Raw genomic sequence first — 19,273 nt, forward strand, 5'->3', positions numbered from 1 at the left:
CTGTACTGTAACTAGGTCCATGTCTGGTTCTGTTCCCTGTTTACTGTACTGTAGCTAGGTCCATGTCTGGTTCTGTTTACTGTACTGTAACTAGGTCCATGTCTGGTTCTGTTCCCTGTTTACTGTACTATAGCTAGGTCCATGGCTGGTTCTGTTTACTGTACTGTAACTAGGTCCATGTCTGGTTCTGTTCCCTGTTTACTGTACTGTAGCTAGGTCCATGTCTGGTTCTGTTTACTGTACTGTAACTAGGTCCATGTCTGGTTCTGTTCCCTGTTTACTGTACTGTAGCTAGGTCCATGTCTGGTTCTGTTTACTGTACTGTAGCTAGGTCCATGTCTGGATCTGTTTACTGTACTGTAGCTAGGTCCATGTCTGGTTCTGTTTACTGTACTGTAGCTAGGTCCATGTCTGGTTCTGTTTACTGTACTGTAGCTAGGCCCATGGCTGGTTCTGTTTACTGTACTATAGCTAGGTCCATGTCTGGTTCTGTTCCCTGTTTACTGTACTGTAGCTAGGTCCATGTCTGGTTCTGTTTACTGTACTGTAGCTAGGTCCATGTCTGGTTCTGTTCCATGTTTACTGTACTGTAGCTAGGTCCATGTCTGGTTCTGTTTATTGTACTGTAGCTAGGTCCATGTCTGGTTCTGTTTACTGTACTGTAGCTAGGCCCATGTCTGGTTCTGTTTACTGTACTGTAGCTAGGTCCATGGCTGGTTCTGTTTACTGTACTGTAGCTAGGTCCATGTCTGGTTCTGTTTACTGTACTGTATCTAGGTCCATGGCTGGTTCTGTTTACTGTACTGTAGCTAGGTCCATGGCTGGTTCTGTTTACTGTACTGTAGCTAGGTCCATGTCTGGTTCTGTTCCCTGTTTACTGTACTGTAGCTAGGTCCATGTCTGGTTCTGTTTACTGTACTGTAGCTAGGTCCATGTCTGGTTCTGTTTACTGTACTGTAGCTAGGTCCATGTCTGGTTCTGTTTACTGTACTGTAGCTAGGTCCATGTCTGGTTCTGTTTACTGTACTGTAGCTAGGTCCATGTCTGGTTCTGTTCCCTGTTTACTGTACTGTAGCTAGGTCCATGTCTGGTTCTGTTCCCTGTTTACTGTACTGTAGCTAGGTCCATGTCTGGTTCTGTTTACTGTACTTTAGCTAGGTCCATGTCTGGTTCTGTTCCCTGTTTACTGTACTGTAGCTAGGTCCATGTCTGGTTCTGTTCCCTGTTTACTGTACTGTAGCTAGGTCCATGTCTGGTTCTGTTTACTGTACTGTAGCTAGGTCCATGTCTGGTTCTGTTCCCTGTTTACTGTACTGTAGCTAGGTCCATGTCTGGTTCTGTTTACTGTACTGTAACTAGGTCCATGTCTGGTTCTGTTTACTGTACTGTAGCTAGGTCCATGTCTGGTTCTGTTTACTGTACTGTAGCTAGGTCCATGTCTGGTTCTGTTTACTGTACTGTAGATAGGTCCATGTCTGGTTCTGTTTACTGTACTGTAGCTAGGTCCATGTCTGGTTCTGTTCCCTGTTTACTGTACTGTAGCTAGGTCCATGTCTGGTTCTGTTTACTGTACTGTAGCTAGGTCCATGTCTGGTTCTGTTCCCTGTTTACTGTACTGTAGCTAGGTCCATGTCTGGTTCTGTTTACTGTACTGTAACTAGGTCCATGTCTGGTTCTGTTCCCTGTTTACTGTACTGTAGCTAGGTCCATGTCTGGTTCTGTTTAATGTACTGTAGCTAGGTCCATGTCTGGTTCTGTTCCCTGTTTACTGTACTGTAGCTAGGTCCATGTCTGGTTCTGTTTACTGTACTATAGCTAGGTCCATGTCTGGTTCTGTTTACTGTACTGTAACTAGGTCCATGTCTGGTTCTGTTCCCTGTTTACTGTACTGTAACTAGGTCCATGTCTGGTTCTGTTCCCTGTTTACTGTACTGTAGCTAGGTCCATGTCTGGTTCTGTTTACTGTACTGTAGCTAGGTCCATGTCTGGATCTGTTTACTGTACTGTAGCTAGGTCCATGTCTGGTTCTGTTTACTGTACTGTAGCTAGGTCCATGTCTGGTTCTGTTTACTGTACTGTATCTAGGTCCATGGCTGGTTCTGTTTACTGTACTGTAGCTAGGTCCATGGCTGGTTCTGTTTACTGTACTGTAGCTAGGTCCATGTATGGTTCTGTTTACTGTACTGTAGCTAGGTCCATGTCTGGTTCTGTTCCCTGTTTACTGTACTGTAGCTAGGTCCATGTCTGGTTCTGTTTACTGTACTGTAACTAGGTCCATGTCTGGTTCTGTTTACTGTACTGTAGCTAGGTCCATGTCTGGTTCTGTTTACTGTACTGTAGCTAGGTCCATGTCTGGTTCTGTTTACTGTACTGTAGCTAGGTCCATGTCTGGTTCTGTTTACTGTACTGTAGCTAGGTCCATGTCTGGTTCTGTTCCCTGTTTACTGTACTGTAGCTAGGTCCATGTCTGGTTCTGTTTACTGTACTATAGCTAGGTCCATGTCTGGTTCTGTTCCCTGTTTACTGTACTGTAGCTAGGTCCATGTCTGGTTCTGTTTACTGTACTGTAACTAGGTCCATGTCTGGTTCTGTTCCCTGTTTACTGTACTGTAGCTAGGTCCATGTCTGGTTCTGTTTACTGTACTGTAACTAGGTCCATGTCTGGTTCTGTTCCCTGTTTACTGTACTGTAGCTAGGTCCATGTCTGGTTCTGTTTACTGTACTGTAGCTAGGTCCATGTCTGGATCTGTTTACTGTACTGTAGCTAGGTCCATGTCTGGTTCTGTTTACTGTACTGTAGCTAGGCCCATGTCTGGTTCTGTTTACTGTACTGTAGCTAGGCCCATGTCTGGTTCTGTTTACTGTACTGTAGCTAGGCCCATGTCTGGTTCTGTTTACTGTACTGTAGCTAGGTCCATGTCTGGTTCTGTTCCCTGTTTACTGTACTGTAGCTAGGTCCATGTCTGGTTCTGTTTACTGTACTGTAGCTAGGTCCATGTCTGGTTCTGTTCCCTGTTTACTGTACTGTAGCTAGGTCCATGTCTGGTTCTGTTTACTGTACTGTAGCTAGGCCCATGTCTGGATCTGTTTACTGTACTGTAGCTAGGTCCATGTCTGGTTCTGTTTACTGTACTGTAACTAGGTCCATGTCTGGTTCTGTTCCCTGTTTACTGTACTGTAGCTAGGTCCATGTCTGGTTCTGTTTACTGTACTGTAGCTAGGTCCATGTCTGGTTCTGTTCCCTGTTTACTGTACTGTAGCTAGGTCCATGTCTGGTTCTGTTTACTGTACTGTAGCTAGGTCCATGTCTGGTTCTGTTCCCTGTTTACTGTACTGTAGCTAGGTCCATGTCTGGTTCTGTTTACTGTACTGTAGCTAGGTCCATGTCTGGTTCTGTTCCCTGTTTACTGTACTGTAGCTAGGTCCATGTCTGGTTCTGTTTACTGTACTGTAGCTAGGTCCATGTCTGGTTCTGTTCCCTGTTTACTGTACTGTAGCTAGGTCCATGTCTGGTTCTGTTTACTGTACTGTAGCTAGGTCCATGTCTGGTTCTGTTCCATGTTTACTGTACTGTAGCTAGGTCCATGTCTGGTTCTGTTTATTGTACTGTAGCTAGGTCCATGTCTGGTTCTGTTTACTGTACTGTAGCTAGGCCCATGTCTGGTTCTGTTTACTGTACTGTAGCTAGGTCCATGGCTGGTTCTGTTTACTGTACTGTAGCTAGGTCCATGTCTGGTTCTGTTTACTGTACTGTATCTAGGTCCATGGCTGGTTCTGTTTACTGTACTGTAGCTAGGTCCATGGCTGGTTCTGTTTACTGTACTGTAGCTAGGTCCATGTCTGGTTCTGTTCCCTGTTTACTGTACTGTAGCTAGGTCCATGTCTGGTTCTGTTTACTGTACTGTAGCTAGGTCCATGTCTGGTTCTGTTTACTGTACTGTAGCTAGGTCCATGTCTGGTTCTGTTTACTGTACTGTAGCTAGGTCCATGTCTGGTTCTGTTTACTGTACTGTAGCTAGGCCCATGTCTGGTTCTGTTTACTGTACTGTAGCTAGGTCCATGTCTGGTTCTGTTTAATTTACTGTAGCTAGGTCCATGTCTGGTTCTGTTTACTGTACTATAGCTAGGTCCATGTCTGGTTCTGTTTACTGTACTGTAGCTAGGTCCATGTCTGGTTCTGTTTAATTTACTGTAGCTAGGTCCATGTCTGGTTCTGTTTACTGTACTGTAGCTAGGTCCATGTCTGGTTCTGTTCCCTGTTTACTGTACTGTAGCTAGGTCCATGTCTGGTTCTGTTTACTGTACTATAGCTAGGTCCATGTCTGGTTCTGTTCCCTGTTTACTGTACTGTAGCTAGGTCCATGTCTGGTTCTGTTCCCTGTTTACTGTACTGTAGCTAGGTCCATGTCTGGTTCTGTTTACTGTACTGTAGCTAGGTCCATTTCTGGTTCTGTTTAATTTACTGTAGCTAGGTCCATGGCTGGTTCTGTTTACTGTACTGTAGCTAGGTCCATGTCTGGTTCTGTTTACTGTACTGTAGCTAGGTCCATGTCTGGTTCTGTTTACTGTACTGTAGCTAGGTCCATGGCTGGTTCTGTTTACTGTACTGTAGCTAGGTCCATGGCTGGTTCTGTTTACTGTACTGTTGCTAGGTCCATGGCTGGTTCTGTTTACTGTACTGTAGCTAGGTCCATGTCTGGTTCTGTTCCCTGTTTACTGTACTGTAGCTAGGTCCATGTTTGGTTCTGTTCCCTGTTTACTGTACTGTAGCTAGGTCCATGTCTGGTTCTGTTTACTGTACTATAGCTAGGTCCATGTCTGGTTCTGTTCCCTGTTTACTGTACTGTAGCTAGGTCCATGTCTGGTTCTGTTCCCTGTTTACTGTACTGTAGCTAGGTCCATGTCTGGTTCTGTTTATTGTACTGTAGCTAGGTCCATGTCTGGTTCTGTTTACTGTACTATAGCTAGGTCCATGTCTGGTTCTGTTCCCTGTTTACTGTACTGTAGCTAGGTCCATGTCTGGTTCTGTTCCCTGTTTACTGTACTGTAGCTAGGTCCATGTCTGGTTCTGTTTACTGTACTGTACCTAGGTCCATGTCTGGTTCTGTTCCCTGTTTACTGTACTGTAGCTAGGTCCATGTCTGGTTCTGTTTACTGTACTGTAGCTAGGTCCATGTCTGGTTCTGTTTAATGTACTGTAGCTAGGTCCATGTCTGGTTCTGTTCCCTGTTTACTGTACTGTAGCTAGGTCCATGTCTGGTTCTGTTTACTGTACTGTAGCTAGGTCCATGTCTGGTTCTGTTTACTGTACTGTAGCTAGGTCCATGTCTGGTTCTGTTTACTGTACTGTAACTAGGGCCATGTCTGGTTCTGTTTACTGTACTGTAGCTAGGTCCATGTCTGGTTCTGTTTACTGTACTGTAACTAGGGCCATGTCTGGTTCTGTTTACTGTACTGTAGCTAGGTCCATGTCTGGTTCTGTTTACTGTACTGTAGCTAGGTCCATGTCTGGTTCTGTTTACTGTACTGTAGCTAGGTCCATGTCTGGTTCTGTTTACTGTACTGTAGCTAGGTCCATGTCTGGTTCTGTTTAATGTACTGTAGCTAGGTCCATGTCTGGTTCTGTTCCCTGTTTACTGTACTGTAGCTAGGTCCATGTCTGGTTCTGTTTACTGTACTGTAGCTAGGTCCATGTCTGGTTCTGTTTACTGTACTGTAGCTAGGTCCATGTCTGGTTCTGTTTACTGTACTGTAACTAGGTCCATGTCTGGATCTGTTCCCTGTTTACTGTACTGTAGCTAGGTCCATGTCTGGTTCTGTTTACTGTACTGTAACTAGGTCCATGTCTGGTTCTGTTTACTGTACTGTAACTAGGGCCATGTCTGGTTCTGTTTAATGTACTATAGCTAGGTCCATGGCTGGTTCTGTTTACTGTACTGTAACTAGGTCCATGGCTGGATCTGTTCCCTGTTTACTGTACTGTAGCTAGGTCCATGTCTGGTTCTGTTTACTGTACTGTAGCTAGGTCCATGTCTGGTTCTGTTTACTGTACTGTAACTAGGCCCATGTCTGGTTCTGTTTACTGTACTGTAGCTAGGTCCATGTCTGGTTCTGTTTAGTGTACTGTAGCTAGGTCCATGGCTGCTATATCTCTGTAGTAGGAAAGGTTAAAAAGTGAAAAGAGGTGGATGGTGACTGACTACGTTGAGGTAGATGGTGACTGACTACATTGAGGTGGATGGTGACTGACTGTGTTGTGGTGGATGGTGACTGACTACGTTGAGGTGGATGGTGACTGACTACGTTGAGGTGGATGGTGACTGACTACGTTGAGGTGGATGGTGACTGACTACGTTGAGGTGGATGGTGACTGACTACGTTGTGGTGGATGGTGACTGACTACGTTGTGGTGGATGGTGACTGACTACGTTGAGGTGGATGGTGACTGACTACATTGAGGTGGATGGTGACTGACTACATTGACGTGGATGGTGACTGACTACATTGACGTGGATGGTGAGGGGCGAGACTGGGGCAGCAGGGGGCAGAGACCCGGGGACGTGAACAACCTCGGGGATGTGAACAACCTTGGGGACGTGAACAACCTTGCCAGAGGGGAAACTTTATCCCGTGTCGATGCTAAAATAAAGTGGCACAGTGAGAGGGATGGGATTCCATTACTGCCAAGCACAAAACAACCAAGGCTCTTATGGGCTCCGAGGCCGCTGGATCTGACACTTCTATGCACCGCAGTGTGTTTGTGTGTGTGTGTGTGTGTGTGTGTGTTCGTTTGACGTGTGTGTGTGTGTGTGTGTGTGTGTGTGTGTGTGTGTTCGTTTGACACTGTGTGTGTGTGTGTGTGTGTGTGTGTGTGTGTGTGTGTGTGTGTGTGTGTGTGTGTGTGTGTGTGTGTGTGTGTGTGTGTGTGTGTGTGTGTGTGTGTGTGTGTTCATTTGACACTGTGTGTGTGTGTGTGTTCATTTGACACTGTGTGTGTGTGAGTAGGAATGAGGCCTGTCAATTCAAATATTGCTGCATGTTTCTTTCCTTCTTCTTCTTGTGTAGTAACCTTTGACCTTTCTCTATATTCAGTAGGTCATGTCATTAACAGCAGAGTTTGATCTTTAGGAGCTGATTGAACTGCCACTCCAGACAACAATGGGTCCCGACAATCTTTTATTTGATTTTGAAGTATAGTACTTTGGATTATCAGCATTTTGAGTTCCTAATTTCCTGTTCCATTGTCCTGGTTCAATATAGTAGTCAGAAATTACGTCCTTGTGGAAGTCAATGAAGTGGCATTAAAACCCTTTCCTGAGGTGGCCTAAAACAGGGTCACACATGGCGTTCTTTGGTGGTCTCAAAACTGTTCCAATTCCAAGAAAAATAAATAAATGAATAAAAAAAAATACACTCAAAAAGAAATCCACCTTTAGTAGGTTGACTGAATGTGCTCCTCCATTGATGTTCCCTGTTGCACAATAGAGAAGCCAGTATAAGTCGTGACGCAGGTCTGTGTTACTCTAGACGACTTGTTAACCATGGACAGGAAATTAAACAGACAAGGGAATCACTAAGGTTGTGACCCAAATGGCACCCTGTCACCTACATAGTGCACTACCGGTTGCATTATATAGGGAATTATATAGGGAATAGGGTGCCAATTGGGATGTTGCCTAGGTCTAAATGTTCCTTTTATCTACAGTAATGTGATTTGAGCTTTTGTATTCATTTAATTGAGCCTTTCATTAAATGAGGTCCTTAACCCTCAGCTCACAAGGAGAGTAGGAGAGTAGGGGAGTAGGAGAGTAGGAGAGTAGGAGAGTAGGGGAGTAGGAGAGTAGGGGAGTAGGAGAGTAAGGGAGTAGGAGAGTAGGGGAGTAGGGGAGTAGGAGAGTAGGGGAGTAGGAGAGTGGAGAGCAAGTCAGTGTCCAAATGGTACCCTATTCCCTATATCGTTTTTTATTTAACTAGGAAAGTCAGCTAAGAACAAATTCTTATTTACAATGACGGCCTACCAAAAGGCCTCCTGCAGGGATGGGGGCCTGGGATTAAAAAAATACAAAAATAAATACAATATAAATATATAATGCCCTTCTTTTGACCACTATGTAGGCGATAGGGGGCCATTTTGGACATGCATTGTTACACAGATTGAACACCAACTGTACAGTGACCTACACAATGTCTATATAATAACACTTGGAAGGACATCTGAGGAAGTGGTAGTGTGGCTTCCTGGAAATTAGCATTGATTCCATTCCATTGGTGGCTGGCAGACCTCACGTGTCTGCTGAGCGGACTTGAATGCAGTTTCTTTCAGACCTGTCTATGCATTAATGTACTGTTCTATTGTTCCATGGAATGAGTAGAACCGGAACATACCATTAGAACGCTTGAAGGTCTTTTAGTTTCTAGACTCGTTATACAGAGAAACTGTTCCAATGAACTTGATTCATTCTCAATGCCTTTAGAAGAAATAGTGAGTCGCACGTCATTATGGTGAAGTGGCGTGCTCTGGCCATGAATGGACTTTGTCCTCTTATGGTTTATCCTTAAACTCTTAAACCCCTCCTCCTGAGTGAAAAACTGTAATTACAGAAATATAACTACATAGAAGGAGAGGAGGCAGGGAGGAGGTATCCTCTGTAGGGGACTAGAAGAAGAGGAGGTATCCTCTGTAGGGGACTAGAAGGAGAGGAGGTATCATCTGTAGGGGACTGATGAATGGATGCTTGTACTAATCTGGGTGGGCAGGGCCATTACAGAGGAACTCTGAGTGGCCTTTTTACCTCGGCAACCCCGGGGCCTGCTAATTGAGTCCATATGTCCAGGAGCAGACATACAGAGCCTCTCAGTCCACATACTAGGTCCTCTCAGCAGACCTGAGTTCAAATTCTATTTGAAATCTTTCTAACACTTGAAAGATGTATTTGAGTTTGCCTGGAGTGCCAGATGGATGGGGTTTGTTTTAGTCTGTCTGGAGTGCCAGATGGACGGGGTTTGTTTTAGCCTATCTGGAGTGCCAGATGGCCGGGTTAGTTTTAGTCTGCCAGGAGTGCCAGATGGGCGGGGTTTATTTTAGCCTGCCTGGAGTGCCAGATGGACGGGGTTTGCAGCTCTGGGAGTTTTCTATTGGTTCCATCTCACAAGGCAAGCTCAATCGAGCCCAGATGAAGTACTACTAGTGTAGTGTCTCTCTCTCTTTCTCTGTCTGTGTCTCTCTCTCTGTATGTCTCCCTCTCACTCTCTGTCTCTCTCTCGCTCTCTGTCTGTGTGTCTCTCTCTCTCTCTGTGTCTCTCTGTCTGTCTCTCTGTCCTTATTAGAAAGGTAGGGGAAGGGAAACGCTTCATCCCTCAACTTCTGACTGCCTCCGTTCAAACAGCCTGTATTTGTCCCACTGGCACCAATTTGTAAGTCGCTCTGGATAAGAGCGTCTGCTAACTGACTTAAATGTAAAATATTCTCTATATATGACTTTAGACTAGAACCCTATGGGCCCTGGTTATAACCAAGAGCACATATTCCCTTTATAGGGTTGTAAGTAGTGCCCTATAAAGGGAATAGGTGTTCCTGGTCATTAAAAGTGAACGTCAAGTATAATTTTAATACCTTCTGCTCATTAACCTCCCTGGGCAAGGTGGGACGCTTGCGTGGAATCGCGTGGCGCGAAATACAAATACCTCATAAATGCAATAACTTCAATTTCTCAAACATATGACTATTTTACACCATTTTAAAGACAAGACTCTCGTTAATCTAACCACACTGTCCGATTTCAAAAAGGCTTTACAGCGAAAGCAAAATATTAGATTATGTCAGGAGAGTACCCTGCCAAAAATATTCACACAGCCATTTTCAAAGCAAGCCTATATGTCACAAAAACCAAAACCACAGCTAAATGCAGCACTAACCTTTGATGATCTTCATTAGATGACACTCCTAGGACATTATGTTATACAATACATGCATGTTTTGTTCAATCAAGTTCATATTTATATCAAAAACCAGCTTTTTACATTAGCATGTGATGTTCAGAACTAGCATACCCACCGCAAACTTTCGGTGAATTTACTTAATTACTCACGATTAACGTTCACAAAATACATAACAATTATTTTAAGATTTATAGATACAGAACTCCTTTATGCAATCGCGGTGTCAGATTTTAAAATAGCTTTTCGGCGAAAGCACATTTTGCAATATTCTGAGTAGATAGCCTGGCCATCACGGCTAGCTAATTTGACACCCACCAAGTTTGGCCCTCACCAAACTCAGATTTACTATAAAAAAAATTGGATTACCTTTGCTGTTCTTTGTCAGAATGCACTCCCAGGACTTCTACTTCAACAACAAATGATGTTTTGGTTCGAAATAATCCATAGTTATATTGAAATAGCTCTGTTTTGTTCGTGCGTTCAGGTAAATATCCGAAGGGTGACGCGCGAGCGCTTTTCGTGACAAAAAAATTCAAAATATTCCATTACCGTACTTCGAAGCATGTCAAACGCTGTTTAAAATCAATTTTTATGCGATTTTTCTCGTAAAATAGCGATAATATTCCAACCGGGCGACGTTGTATTCGTTCAAAGAGAGAAAGAAAAATATGGAGAATTCACATGAACACGCATCTCCAGTGTCACTGTTCTCAGCCTGACCAGTAACAAACAGAGCTGCTGTACTTAGCCCAGAGACTGGAGAGACGTCATTCCACTTTCTGGCGCCTTCTGAGAGCCAATGGAAGCCTTAGAAAATGTCACGTTACAGCAGAGATGCTGTATTTTTGATAGAGATGCCAATGAAGGAGAACAAATTGTCAGACAGGGCACTTCCTGTATGGAATCTTCTCAGGTTTTGGCCTGCCATATGAGTTCTGTTATACTCACAGACACCATTCAAACAGTTTTAGAAACTTTTGAGTGTTTTCTATCCAAATCTACTAATTATATGTATATTCTCGTTTCTGGGCAAGAGTAGTAACCAGTTTAAATCGGGTATGTTTTTTATCCGGCCATGCAAATACTGCCCCCTAGCCCCAACAGGTTAATTCAACTTGAACCTTTGTCATTAATCCTTGATGGACACCAAGAGGATAATGACACAACTCAGCAATTAGTGAGACACACAGCTATAAATAAAGAGCAGACTCTCTCCACACCACCCTTATTTTAACCCCAGCAGTGTCACCACCCTTATTTTAACCCCAGCAGTGTCACCGCCCTTATTTTAACCCCAGCAGTGTCACCGCCCTTATTTTAACCCCAGCAGTGTCACCACCCTTATTATAACCCCAGCAGTGCTACCACCCATATTTTAACTCCAGCAGTGTCACCTCCCTCATTTTAACCCCAGCAGTGTCACCTCCCTCATTTTAACCCCAGCAGTGTCACCACCCTCAATTTAATAAATCACACATTTTTCAATTGGATGGGATTAGTTACACTGTGCCAGTTTACAGATCAGCGTGTGTGTGTGTGTGTGTGGTGTGTGTGTGTGTGTGTGTGTGTGTGTGTGTGTGTGTGTGTGTGTGTGTGTGTGTGTGTGTGTGTGTGTGTGTGTGTGTGTGTGTGTGTGTGTTCGCGCTCCTTTGCTTAGTAAGCGCAGTTAGGGTTTCCCTCTTCTAGCCAGTTGTGCTCTGTCCTGTCCTGAGAGGAGGGGAGGGGGACATGCCTGTAGGGGATTACCGGAGACCCTCTGGTTCCATCCCAAATGACACCTAAATTCCCTACATGGTGCCCTACTTTGACCTGGGCCTGCAGTGTACTATGTAGGGAATAGGGTGATTTATAGGATGGAGCCCTGTGTGAGAAAGGGAAGACCTCTGTGTGTACTAGTGCAGCTCTGGGGTTTAACAGAGGAACTGAATTCATCCTCCTTAACATGACCTGTTTCAAATGGTACGGATCCTTGCACAATCGCAGTTCCACTACTGTAAAACAACAACTGTATACTGTAAACACTGTTGTTAGTGTTACTGTAATCCTGTTGTGCTGTAGAATCAGCCTTCTTCATAACAGACCCAGTGGAGAGACTATAGTTCAAACGTCAATACCTCAACTTTCTACTATCAGTAATGTGTGTTATCTCTGTTTCTACTATTTAATTTAATTTAATTTATTTATTTCACCTTTATTTAACCATGTAGGCTAGTTGAGAACAAGTTCTCATTTACAACTGTGACCTGGCCAAGATAAAGCAAAGCAGTGCGACAAAAACAACAACACAGAGTTCCACATGGAATAAACAAGCGTACAGTCAATAACACAATAGAAAAGAAGAAAGTCTATATATAGTGTGCGCAAATGGCGTGAGGAGGTAAGGCAATAAATAGGCCGAAGTAGCGAAGTAATTACAATTTAGCAAATTAACACTGGAGTGATAGATGAGCATATGATGTGCAAGTAGAAATACTGGTGTGCAAAAGAGCAGAAAAGTAAATAAAAACAATATGGGGATAAAGTAGGTAGATTGGGTGGGCTATTTACAGATGGGCTATGTAGAGCTGCAGCGATCGGTTAGCTGCTCAGATAGCTGATGTCCAGCTTCAGCGATTTTTGCAATTCGTTCCAGTCATTGGCAGCAGAGAACTGGAAGGAAAGGCGGCCAAAGGAGGTGTTGGCTTTGGGGATGACCAGTGAGATATACCTGCTGGAGCGCATGCTACGGGTGGGTGTTGATATCGTGACCAGTGAGCTGAGATAAGACGGAGGAAAACCTAGCATAGACTTATAGATGACCTGGAGCCAGTGGGTCTGGCAACGAATATGTAACGAGTAACAGCCGACTAGAGCATACAGGTCGCAGTGGTGGGTGGTGTAAGGGGCTTTGGTGACAAAACGGATGGCACTGTGATAGACTGCATCCAGTTTGCTGAGTAGAGTATTGGAAGCTATTTTGTAAATGACATCACAGAGGTCGAGGATCGGTAGGATAGTCAGTTTTACGAGGGTATGTTTGGCGGCGTGAGTGAAGGAGGCTTTGTTGCGAAATAGGAAGCCGATTCTAGATTTAATTTTGGATTGGAGATGTTTAATATGAGTCTGGAAGGAGAGTTTACAGTCTAGCCAGACACCTAGGTATTTGTAGTTGTCCACATATTCTAAGTCAGAACCGTCCAGAGTAGTGATGCTAGTCGGGCGAACGGTTGAAAAGCATGCATTTGGTTTTACTAGCGTTTAAGAGCAGTTGGAGGCCATGGAAGGAGTGTTGTATGGCATTGAAGCTCATTTGGAGGTTAGTTAACACAGTGTCCAAAGAAGGGCCAGAAATATACAGAATGGTGTCGTCTGCGTAGAGGTGGATCAGGGAATCACCCGCAGCAAGAGCGACATCGTTGATATATACAGAGAAAAGAGTCGGCCATAGAGTCTGCCAGAGGTCCGGACAACAGGCCCTCCGATTTGACACACTGAACTCTGTCTGAGAAGTAGTTGGTGAACCAGGCGAGGCAATCATTTGAGAAACCAAGGCTATTGAGTCTGCTGATAAGAATACGGTGATTGACAGAGTCGAAAGCCTTGGCCAGGTCGATGAAGACAGCTGCACAGTACTGTCTTTTATCGATGGTGGTTATGATATCGTTTAGTACCTTGAGCATGGCTGAGGTGCCCCCATGACCAGCTCGGAAACCAGATTGCATAGTGGAGAAGGTACGGTGAAATGGTCACTGATCTGTTTATTAACTTGGCTTTCGAAGACTTGAGAGAGGCAGGGCAGGATGGATATAGGTCTATAACAGTTTGGGTCTAGAGAGCTTTCCAATCTTTAGGGATCTAAATCCAAATCAAGTGGATTAATGGACTGGTATATATCAGTAATATCTCTGTTTCTACTAAATCCAATCCATGTGGATTAATGGATTGGTATATATCAGTAATATCTCTGTTTCTACTAAATCCAATCCATGTGGATTAATGGACTGGTATATATCAGTAATATCTCTGTTTCTACTAAATCCAATCCATGTGGATTAATGAACTGGTATATATCAGTAATATCTCTATTTCTACTAAATCCAATCCATGTGGATTAATGGACTGGTATATATCAGTAATATCTCTATTTCTACTAAATCCAATCCATGTGGATTAATGGACTGGAATATATCAGTAATATCTCTGTTTCTACTAAATCCAGTCCATGTGGATTAATGGACTGGAATATATCAGTAATATCTCTGTTTCTACTAAATCCAGTCCATGTGGATTAATGGACTGGTATAAGCAGCAGCTCACACAACAGTCGTTGGTCGTGCCCCAAATGACCCTCTAGTCCTTATATAGTGTATATTGGGGATAGAGTGCAGTTTGGGACATAGACCACATGGAGTTGAGCCTCTCCCTTTCTCAGAGTCTCTGTTAATACTCTCTAGTCCTATCTGTGGGAGCCACATGGGTTTCTCTGTATGACTGAGGTTATGTGGATACTAGGGATGAGTTGAGGACTCTGACTTTATGACTGACTGACTCTGACTCTATGACTGACTGACTCTCTGACTGACTCTGACTGACTCTGACTGCCACTGACTGCCTCTGACTGACTCTGACTACTCCCACTTCTGTACATCTTCATCCTAGTGTTTCTCCATCATCATCCTCTGGCATTTCTCTACTCTTTTACATGATCCACAGATAGAGTGAGTTGATGGCTTGACGCCTGTCTCTGTCTGCTGTCAGGTACAATGTCAATATGACGTAACATTTTAATGCTTTTAAAAACAACAACACGTCAGCTCCTAATTGACAGACGACTTCCTGTTTTTAATTCAATGCACATTTAGGGATTCATGGTGTGTGTTGTCCTCGAGGAGCAGGCAGAAAACATGTTTCTGTTGTATGGGAGGAGGTGTCAAGAAGTGTGCAGTCACAGCTGATCTTTGTGTGTGTGTGTGTGTTGTGAGTGTCTGTCTATCTGGAGCACGCCTCTGCCAGGAATGGGCGCTGTGTTATATTCAGGCTGAAGAGAGGGTTGAGAGGAGGGTGAGAGCATGCTGAACTAGTGTTGCCTCAGAGCCTTCTGGGAAGGCAGAGTGCACAGGGGGATCAGGGTCCTGTTCAGTAGGCACCAAACGGAGGAAAACACACTGAAATAGGAAGAGGGACTTCCTGGGTCATATTCATTAGTGTACACCGTAGCAAACCGTAGAAAATATTATTCAGTTGCAAATTAGCGCTTCTTAAGTTCAGGTTGTCCCTACCCGTTTCGTTCTGTTTTCTTCCGTTTAGTTTCTAATGAATTGAACCAAGAAGAAAATATTGTTTTCGTTTTTACTACGCTGTGCACTAATGAATATTAGCCTCACAGGGTTCTCAGATAGACAGGATTCACATGTTGTCCAGTTAGATCAGCTGTCAGAAGATACCGGAGGAGAGGAGAGGAGAGGAGAGGAGAGGAGGGGAGAGGAGAGGGGAGAGGAGAGGAATGCATCTACAGTATGGTAAAAATATGACATGCCTTTCCTTTATTATGTCATGTGCCGGCCACCGACAGGGCCCATGGGGATTCCCTGAGGAACGTCTGCACAACGTTTAACAACCTCAGTCTGACGTCCCAAATGGCACCCTATTCTCTTGATATAGTTACTCGGTCTTAGTTCTCTGGTCACAAGTAGGGCACTATATGGGGAATAGGGTTAAATTTGGGATAGAACCTCGGAAAACTGTGATCTCTCTCTCTTCCCGCCCCTGTTTGGGAATGGACAGGAAGTACCACTGACTCCTGTCTTTCCCACCGTGAAAAGGCCATTTATTGGTACTCTACAGATCTGCAGGTGTTTATTTCCACCAGTCCACCTATTTATTACCTGTTGACATTGTGAAAGGACAAGTTTTCATTAGCCCTAATGCGCCATAGAATGTTTCTTCATTTGTCCTTTTACAGTTAGTGTAATCTTTTTAAAATGCAATTCATTTAATATCGCAACATTTTCTATCAGACCCCAAACACACCTCATTCTGGCAGTTACAAATATGAATTATCATGACGTCTTAATACATTCTGCTTTCTGCTCAGACTGCTGATGCTACAGGGAACTAGACCCTGCTCTCCCCTCAACTCCCTCCTGTCCCCCCTCTACCCCCTCCTCACCCCTCAATTCCTTCCTGTCCCTCCTCACCCCTCTACCCCCCTCCTCACCCCCACCTCCCCTCCAACCTTGCCACTACAAACACTCTGAAGCATTAGTACTCTGATCCCAGGTTAGCTTAAGGCTCAAAGCTTCACATTAAAAACCTTCGTTCCTGACATTGACTAATGGCCTACATCCCAAATGGCTCCCTATTTAGTCCACCATTTTTCAGCATAATCCCTATGGGCCCTTGTAAAAAGCAGTGCATTAAATAGGGAATAGGTTGCAGTTTGGGACGAAACCGTAGCGCTGCTAGAAGAGCCTAGTCAGCAGATACCATGGTGCCAGTAACCAGTTATTGAAAAAGGACCCCATTAACAAGGTTACTCAGCGTAGAGAGAGAACGAGGTAAATGATTGTCATTGTATTCCGTCTGATGTTTTTTTTTCTTCAGTTGGCCTGATTGCTAGGTTAGGCTTTTCAGTTCGACATAAAGTTAGAGAGTGTTCTTTAAAAAAAAAAAATGTATGGCCACTTTGATACTTATCTGCTGCTGCTCCAAACGGAGGAGAACACACAAATAGGAAGAGGGACTTCCTGGGTCATATTCATTAGTGCACACAATAGCAAACCGTCGCAAATAGTATTCCGTTGCAAATTAGTGCTTCTTAAGTTCAGGTTGTCCCTACCCGTTTCGTTCTGTTTTCTTCCGTTTAGTTTGAATGAATACGGGACCTCTACATCCAGCCTGGCTGCCAAGTGGGTTGGTCTATGCCCTCCATGGCTGCACCCCTGCCCAGTCATGTGAAATCCATAGATTAGGACCTAATGAATTTATTTCAGTAGACTGATTTCCTTATATGAACTGTAACTCAGTATTTTAGAAATTGTTGCATGTTGCGTTTATATTTTTGCTAGATAACCATTTTCATATATTGCTATAGATTTTAAATGAGATTTAAGTCAAAACTGTTACTCGGCCACTAAGGAACATTCACTGTCTTCATGGTAAACCACTCCAGTGTAGATTTGGCCTTGTGTTTTAGGTTATTGTCCTTCTGAAAGGTGAATTCATCTCCCAGTGTCTGGTGGAAAGAAGACTGAACCAGGCTTTCCTCTAGGATTTGCCTGTACTTGGTGCCATTCCGTTTATTTTTTTATCCTGAAAAACGATTACAAGCATACCCATAACATGATGCAGCCACCACTATGCTTGAAAATATGGAGAGTGGTACTCATGTTCTGTGAAAATTCAATACATTACTAACACTTTGTATTCAGGACAAAAAGTGAATTGCTTTACCACATTTTGTGCAATATTACTTTAGTGCCCAGGATGCATGTTTTTGAATATTTGTATTCTGTTCAGGCTTCCTTTTTTTCACTCTGCCATTTAGGTTAGTATTGTGGAGTAACTACAATGTTGTTGATCCATCCTCAGTTTTCAATTGTTCAGGGGCAGAACAACAGATTTTTGTTTTACCTTGTCAGCTCGGGGATTTGATCTAGCAACCTTTTGGTTACTGACCCAATGCTCTAACCACTAGGCTACCTGTCTCCCCAGTCTGATCCACAACATGAATTAAAGGAATAGTTCACCTAAAATATAGTCTTGTTTCTTCTGCAGCGTGTTTTATTTACCGTTGTAATGTGGACGCTGCTGTTCACTTGAACTAAAACAACCTTTACATGTTTTTATGGTTAGACTTCTCATCCTTGGTGTGGAGGGCCCTTTATAATGACTCTCCTCTTCCCATGATTCCCCTGCAGATTAAAAGTGGTAAGAGTGAGAAGGAGGTGCAGCAGCTGCTTCTGAAGAGTGTCCAGTATCTGGAGCGTTACATGTACCTGATCCTCTTCAACAGCTACCTGCATCTGGAGAAGAAAAACTCCTGGCAACGATCCTTTACCACCTGGATGCAACAGGTTGGTGGGCCTCCTATTCATTCACACAGCACAACTCACAGTAGAATAACGTGGCCGTACACTGGCCTAGAATAGAAGAGACTGGACTAGACTGGGCTGGAATAGAATATATCTTCATTGGGTTGGCCTCCCATTCACACAGCAGAGCAGTAGAAACACTCACCCTATAGTAAATTCTGACCCAGAATGAGGTTATAGAATTACCTTTATGATTACTACAGGGCTGGGTGAATTATAGTTAATTTCAGTCAATTCAGGAACTAAACTGAAATATCAATACCAAATACATTTTCCCCCATTTGCTTTTCCATGGGAAAAAATATGCTTTTCAATTAGGAAAATTGCTTTTCAATGAGAGAAAATTCAACGTAATTACCCTTAACCTGGTCACATTCATCAACTAAATAGGTGAATTAAATATACTTTTATCTTTTTTATAAAATAAAATATGATCCAACATCAACGGCCAGTTATTATTGTTTTTGTATTCTGTTGTATTCTTATATCCAGTTGTCAGATTTGCCCGTTTCGGTTTCTTTGACCCATACCGGTCCAATGAAATCTCAGAATAATGCTGCTGTGGCTTATGAAGGAAAACGACCCCATCAGCCATTTCTGTGCAGTGAGGAAACGTGTGGCAGGTTTCCAGACCCAGGCTATCTGATATCTGATCCACGGCACCTCTCGCACCTCCTCACTGACACATTCATCAATTCCAGCAGCTTCATACAAGGCCAGCTGAGAATCAATTCCAGCAGCTTCATACAAGGCCAGCTGAGAATCAATTCCAGCAGCTTCATACAAGGCCAGCTGAGAATCAATTCCAGCAGCTTCATACAAGGCCAGCTGAGAATCAATTCCAGCAGCTTCATACAAGGCCAGCTGAGAATCAATTCCAGCAGCTTCATACAAGGCCAGCTGAGAATCAATTCCAGCAGCTTTATAAAAGGCCAGCTGAGAATCAATCAATCTATTCAGAAAATGGAGCTGCTGCCTTCATTCTATTCACAAGTGTGGCGAAAGCAACAGGTTGTAATCCCAAATAGCTCCCTATTCCCTAGATAGTGCACTACTTTTGACTAGAGCCTGGTCAAAAGTAGCTCACTAACGAGGGAATAAGGTACCATTTGGGATGCCACCACACTTATCTGTGTTCATTAAACTGAAGTAGGGAAAACATCTATTACCCACAATGTGTGTGTGTGTGTGTGCAATATATATTACACTATATTCTCTCCAGCTGTCATACTGTAAGTGTTTGGGTGAAAATGGCCTCAGAG

The 19,273-nt window shown here is 43.6% G+C and overlaps 1 protein-coding gene across 3 annotated transcripts in view; it reads left to right on the plus strand.

The window, feature by feature from the left end:
* Positions 1–19,273, plus strand: part of pald1a (phosphatase domain containing paladin 1a) — a 179,834-nt gene that overhangs the window by 135,180 nt on the left and 25,381 nt on the right. For all 3 annotated transcript variants that reach the window (XM_082978763.1, XM_045687471.2, XM_045687469.2), the window contains one exon: positions 17,838–17,993. In XM_082978763.1, coding sequence (XP_082834889.1) covers positions 17,838–17,993 — 156 coding nt within the window. The remainder of the gene's footprint in view (positions 1–17,837; positions 17,994–19,273) is intronic.

The sequence above is a fragment of the Salmo salar genome, chromosome 01 (assembly GCF_965601325.2).
Source record: "Salmo salar chromosome 01, fSalSal1, whole genome shotgun sequence".
In the NCBI taxonomy this organism is placed as follows: domain Eukaryota; kingdom Metazoa; phylum Chordata; class Actinopteri; order Salmoniformes; family Salmonidae; genus Salmo; species Salmo salar.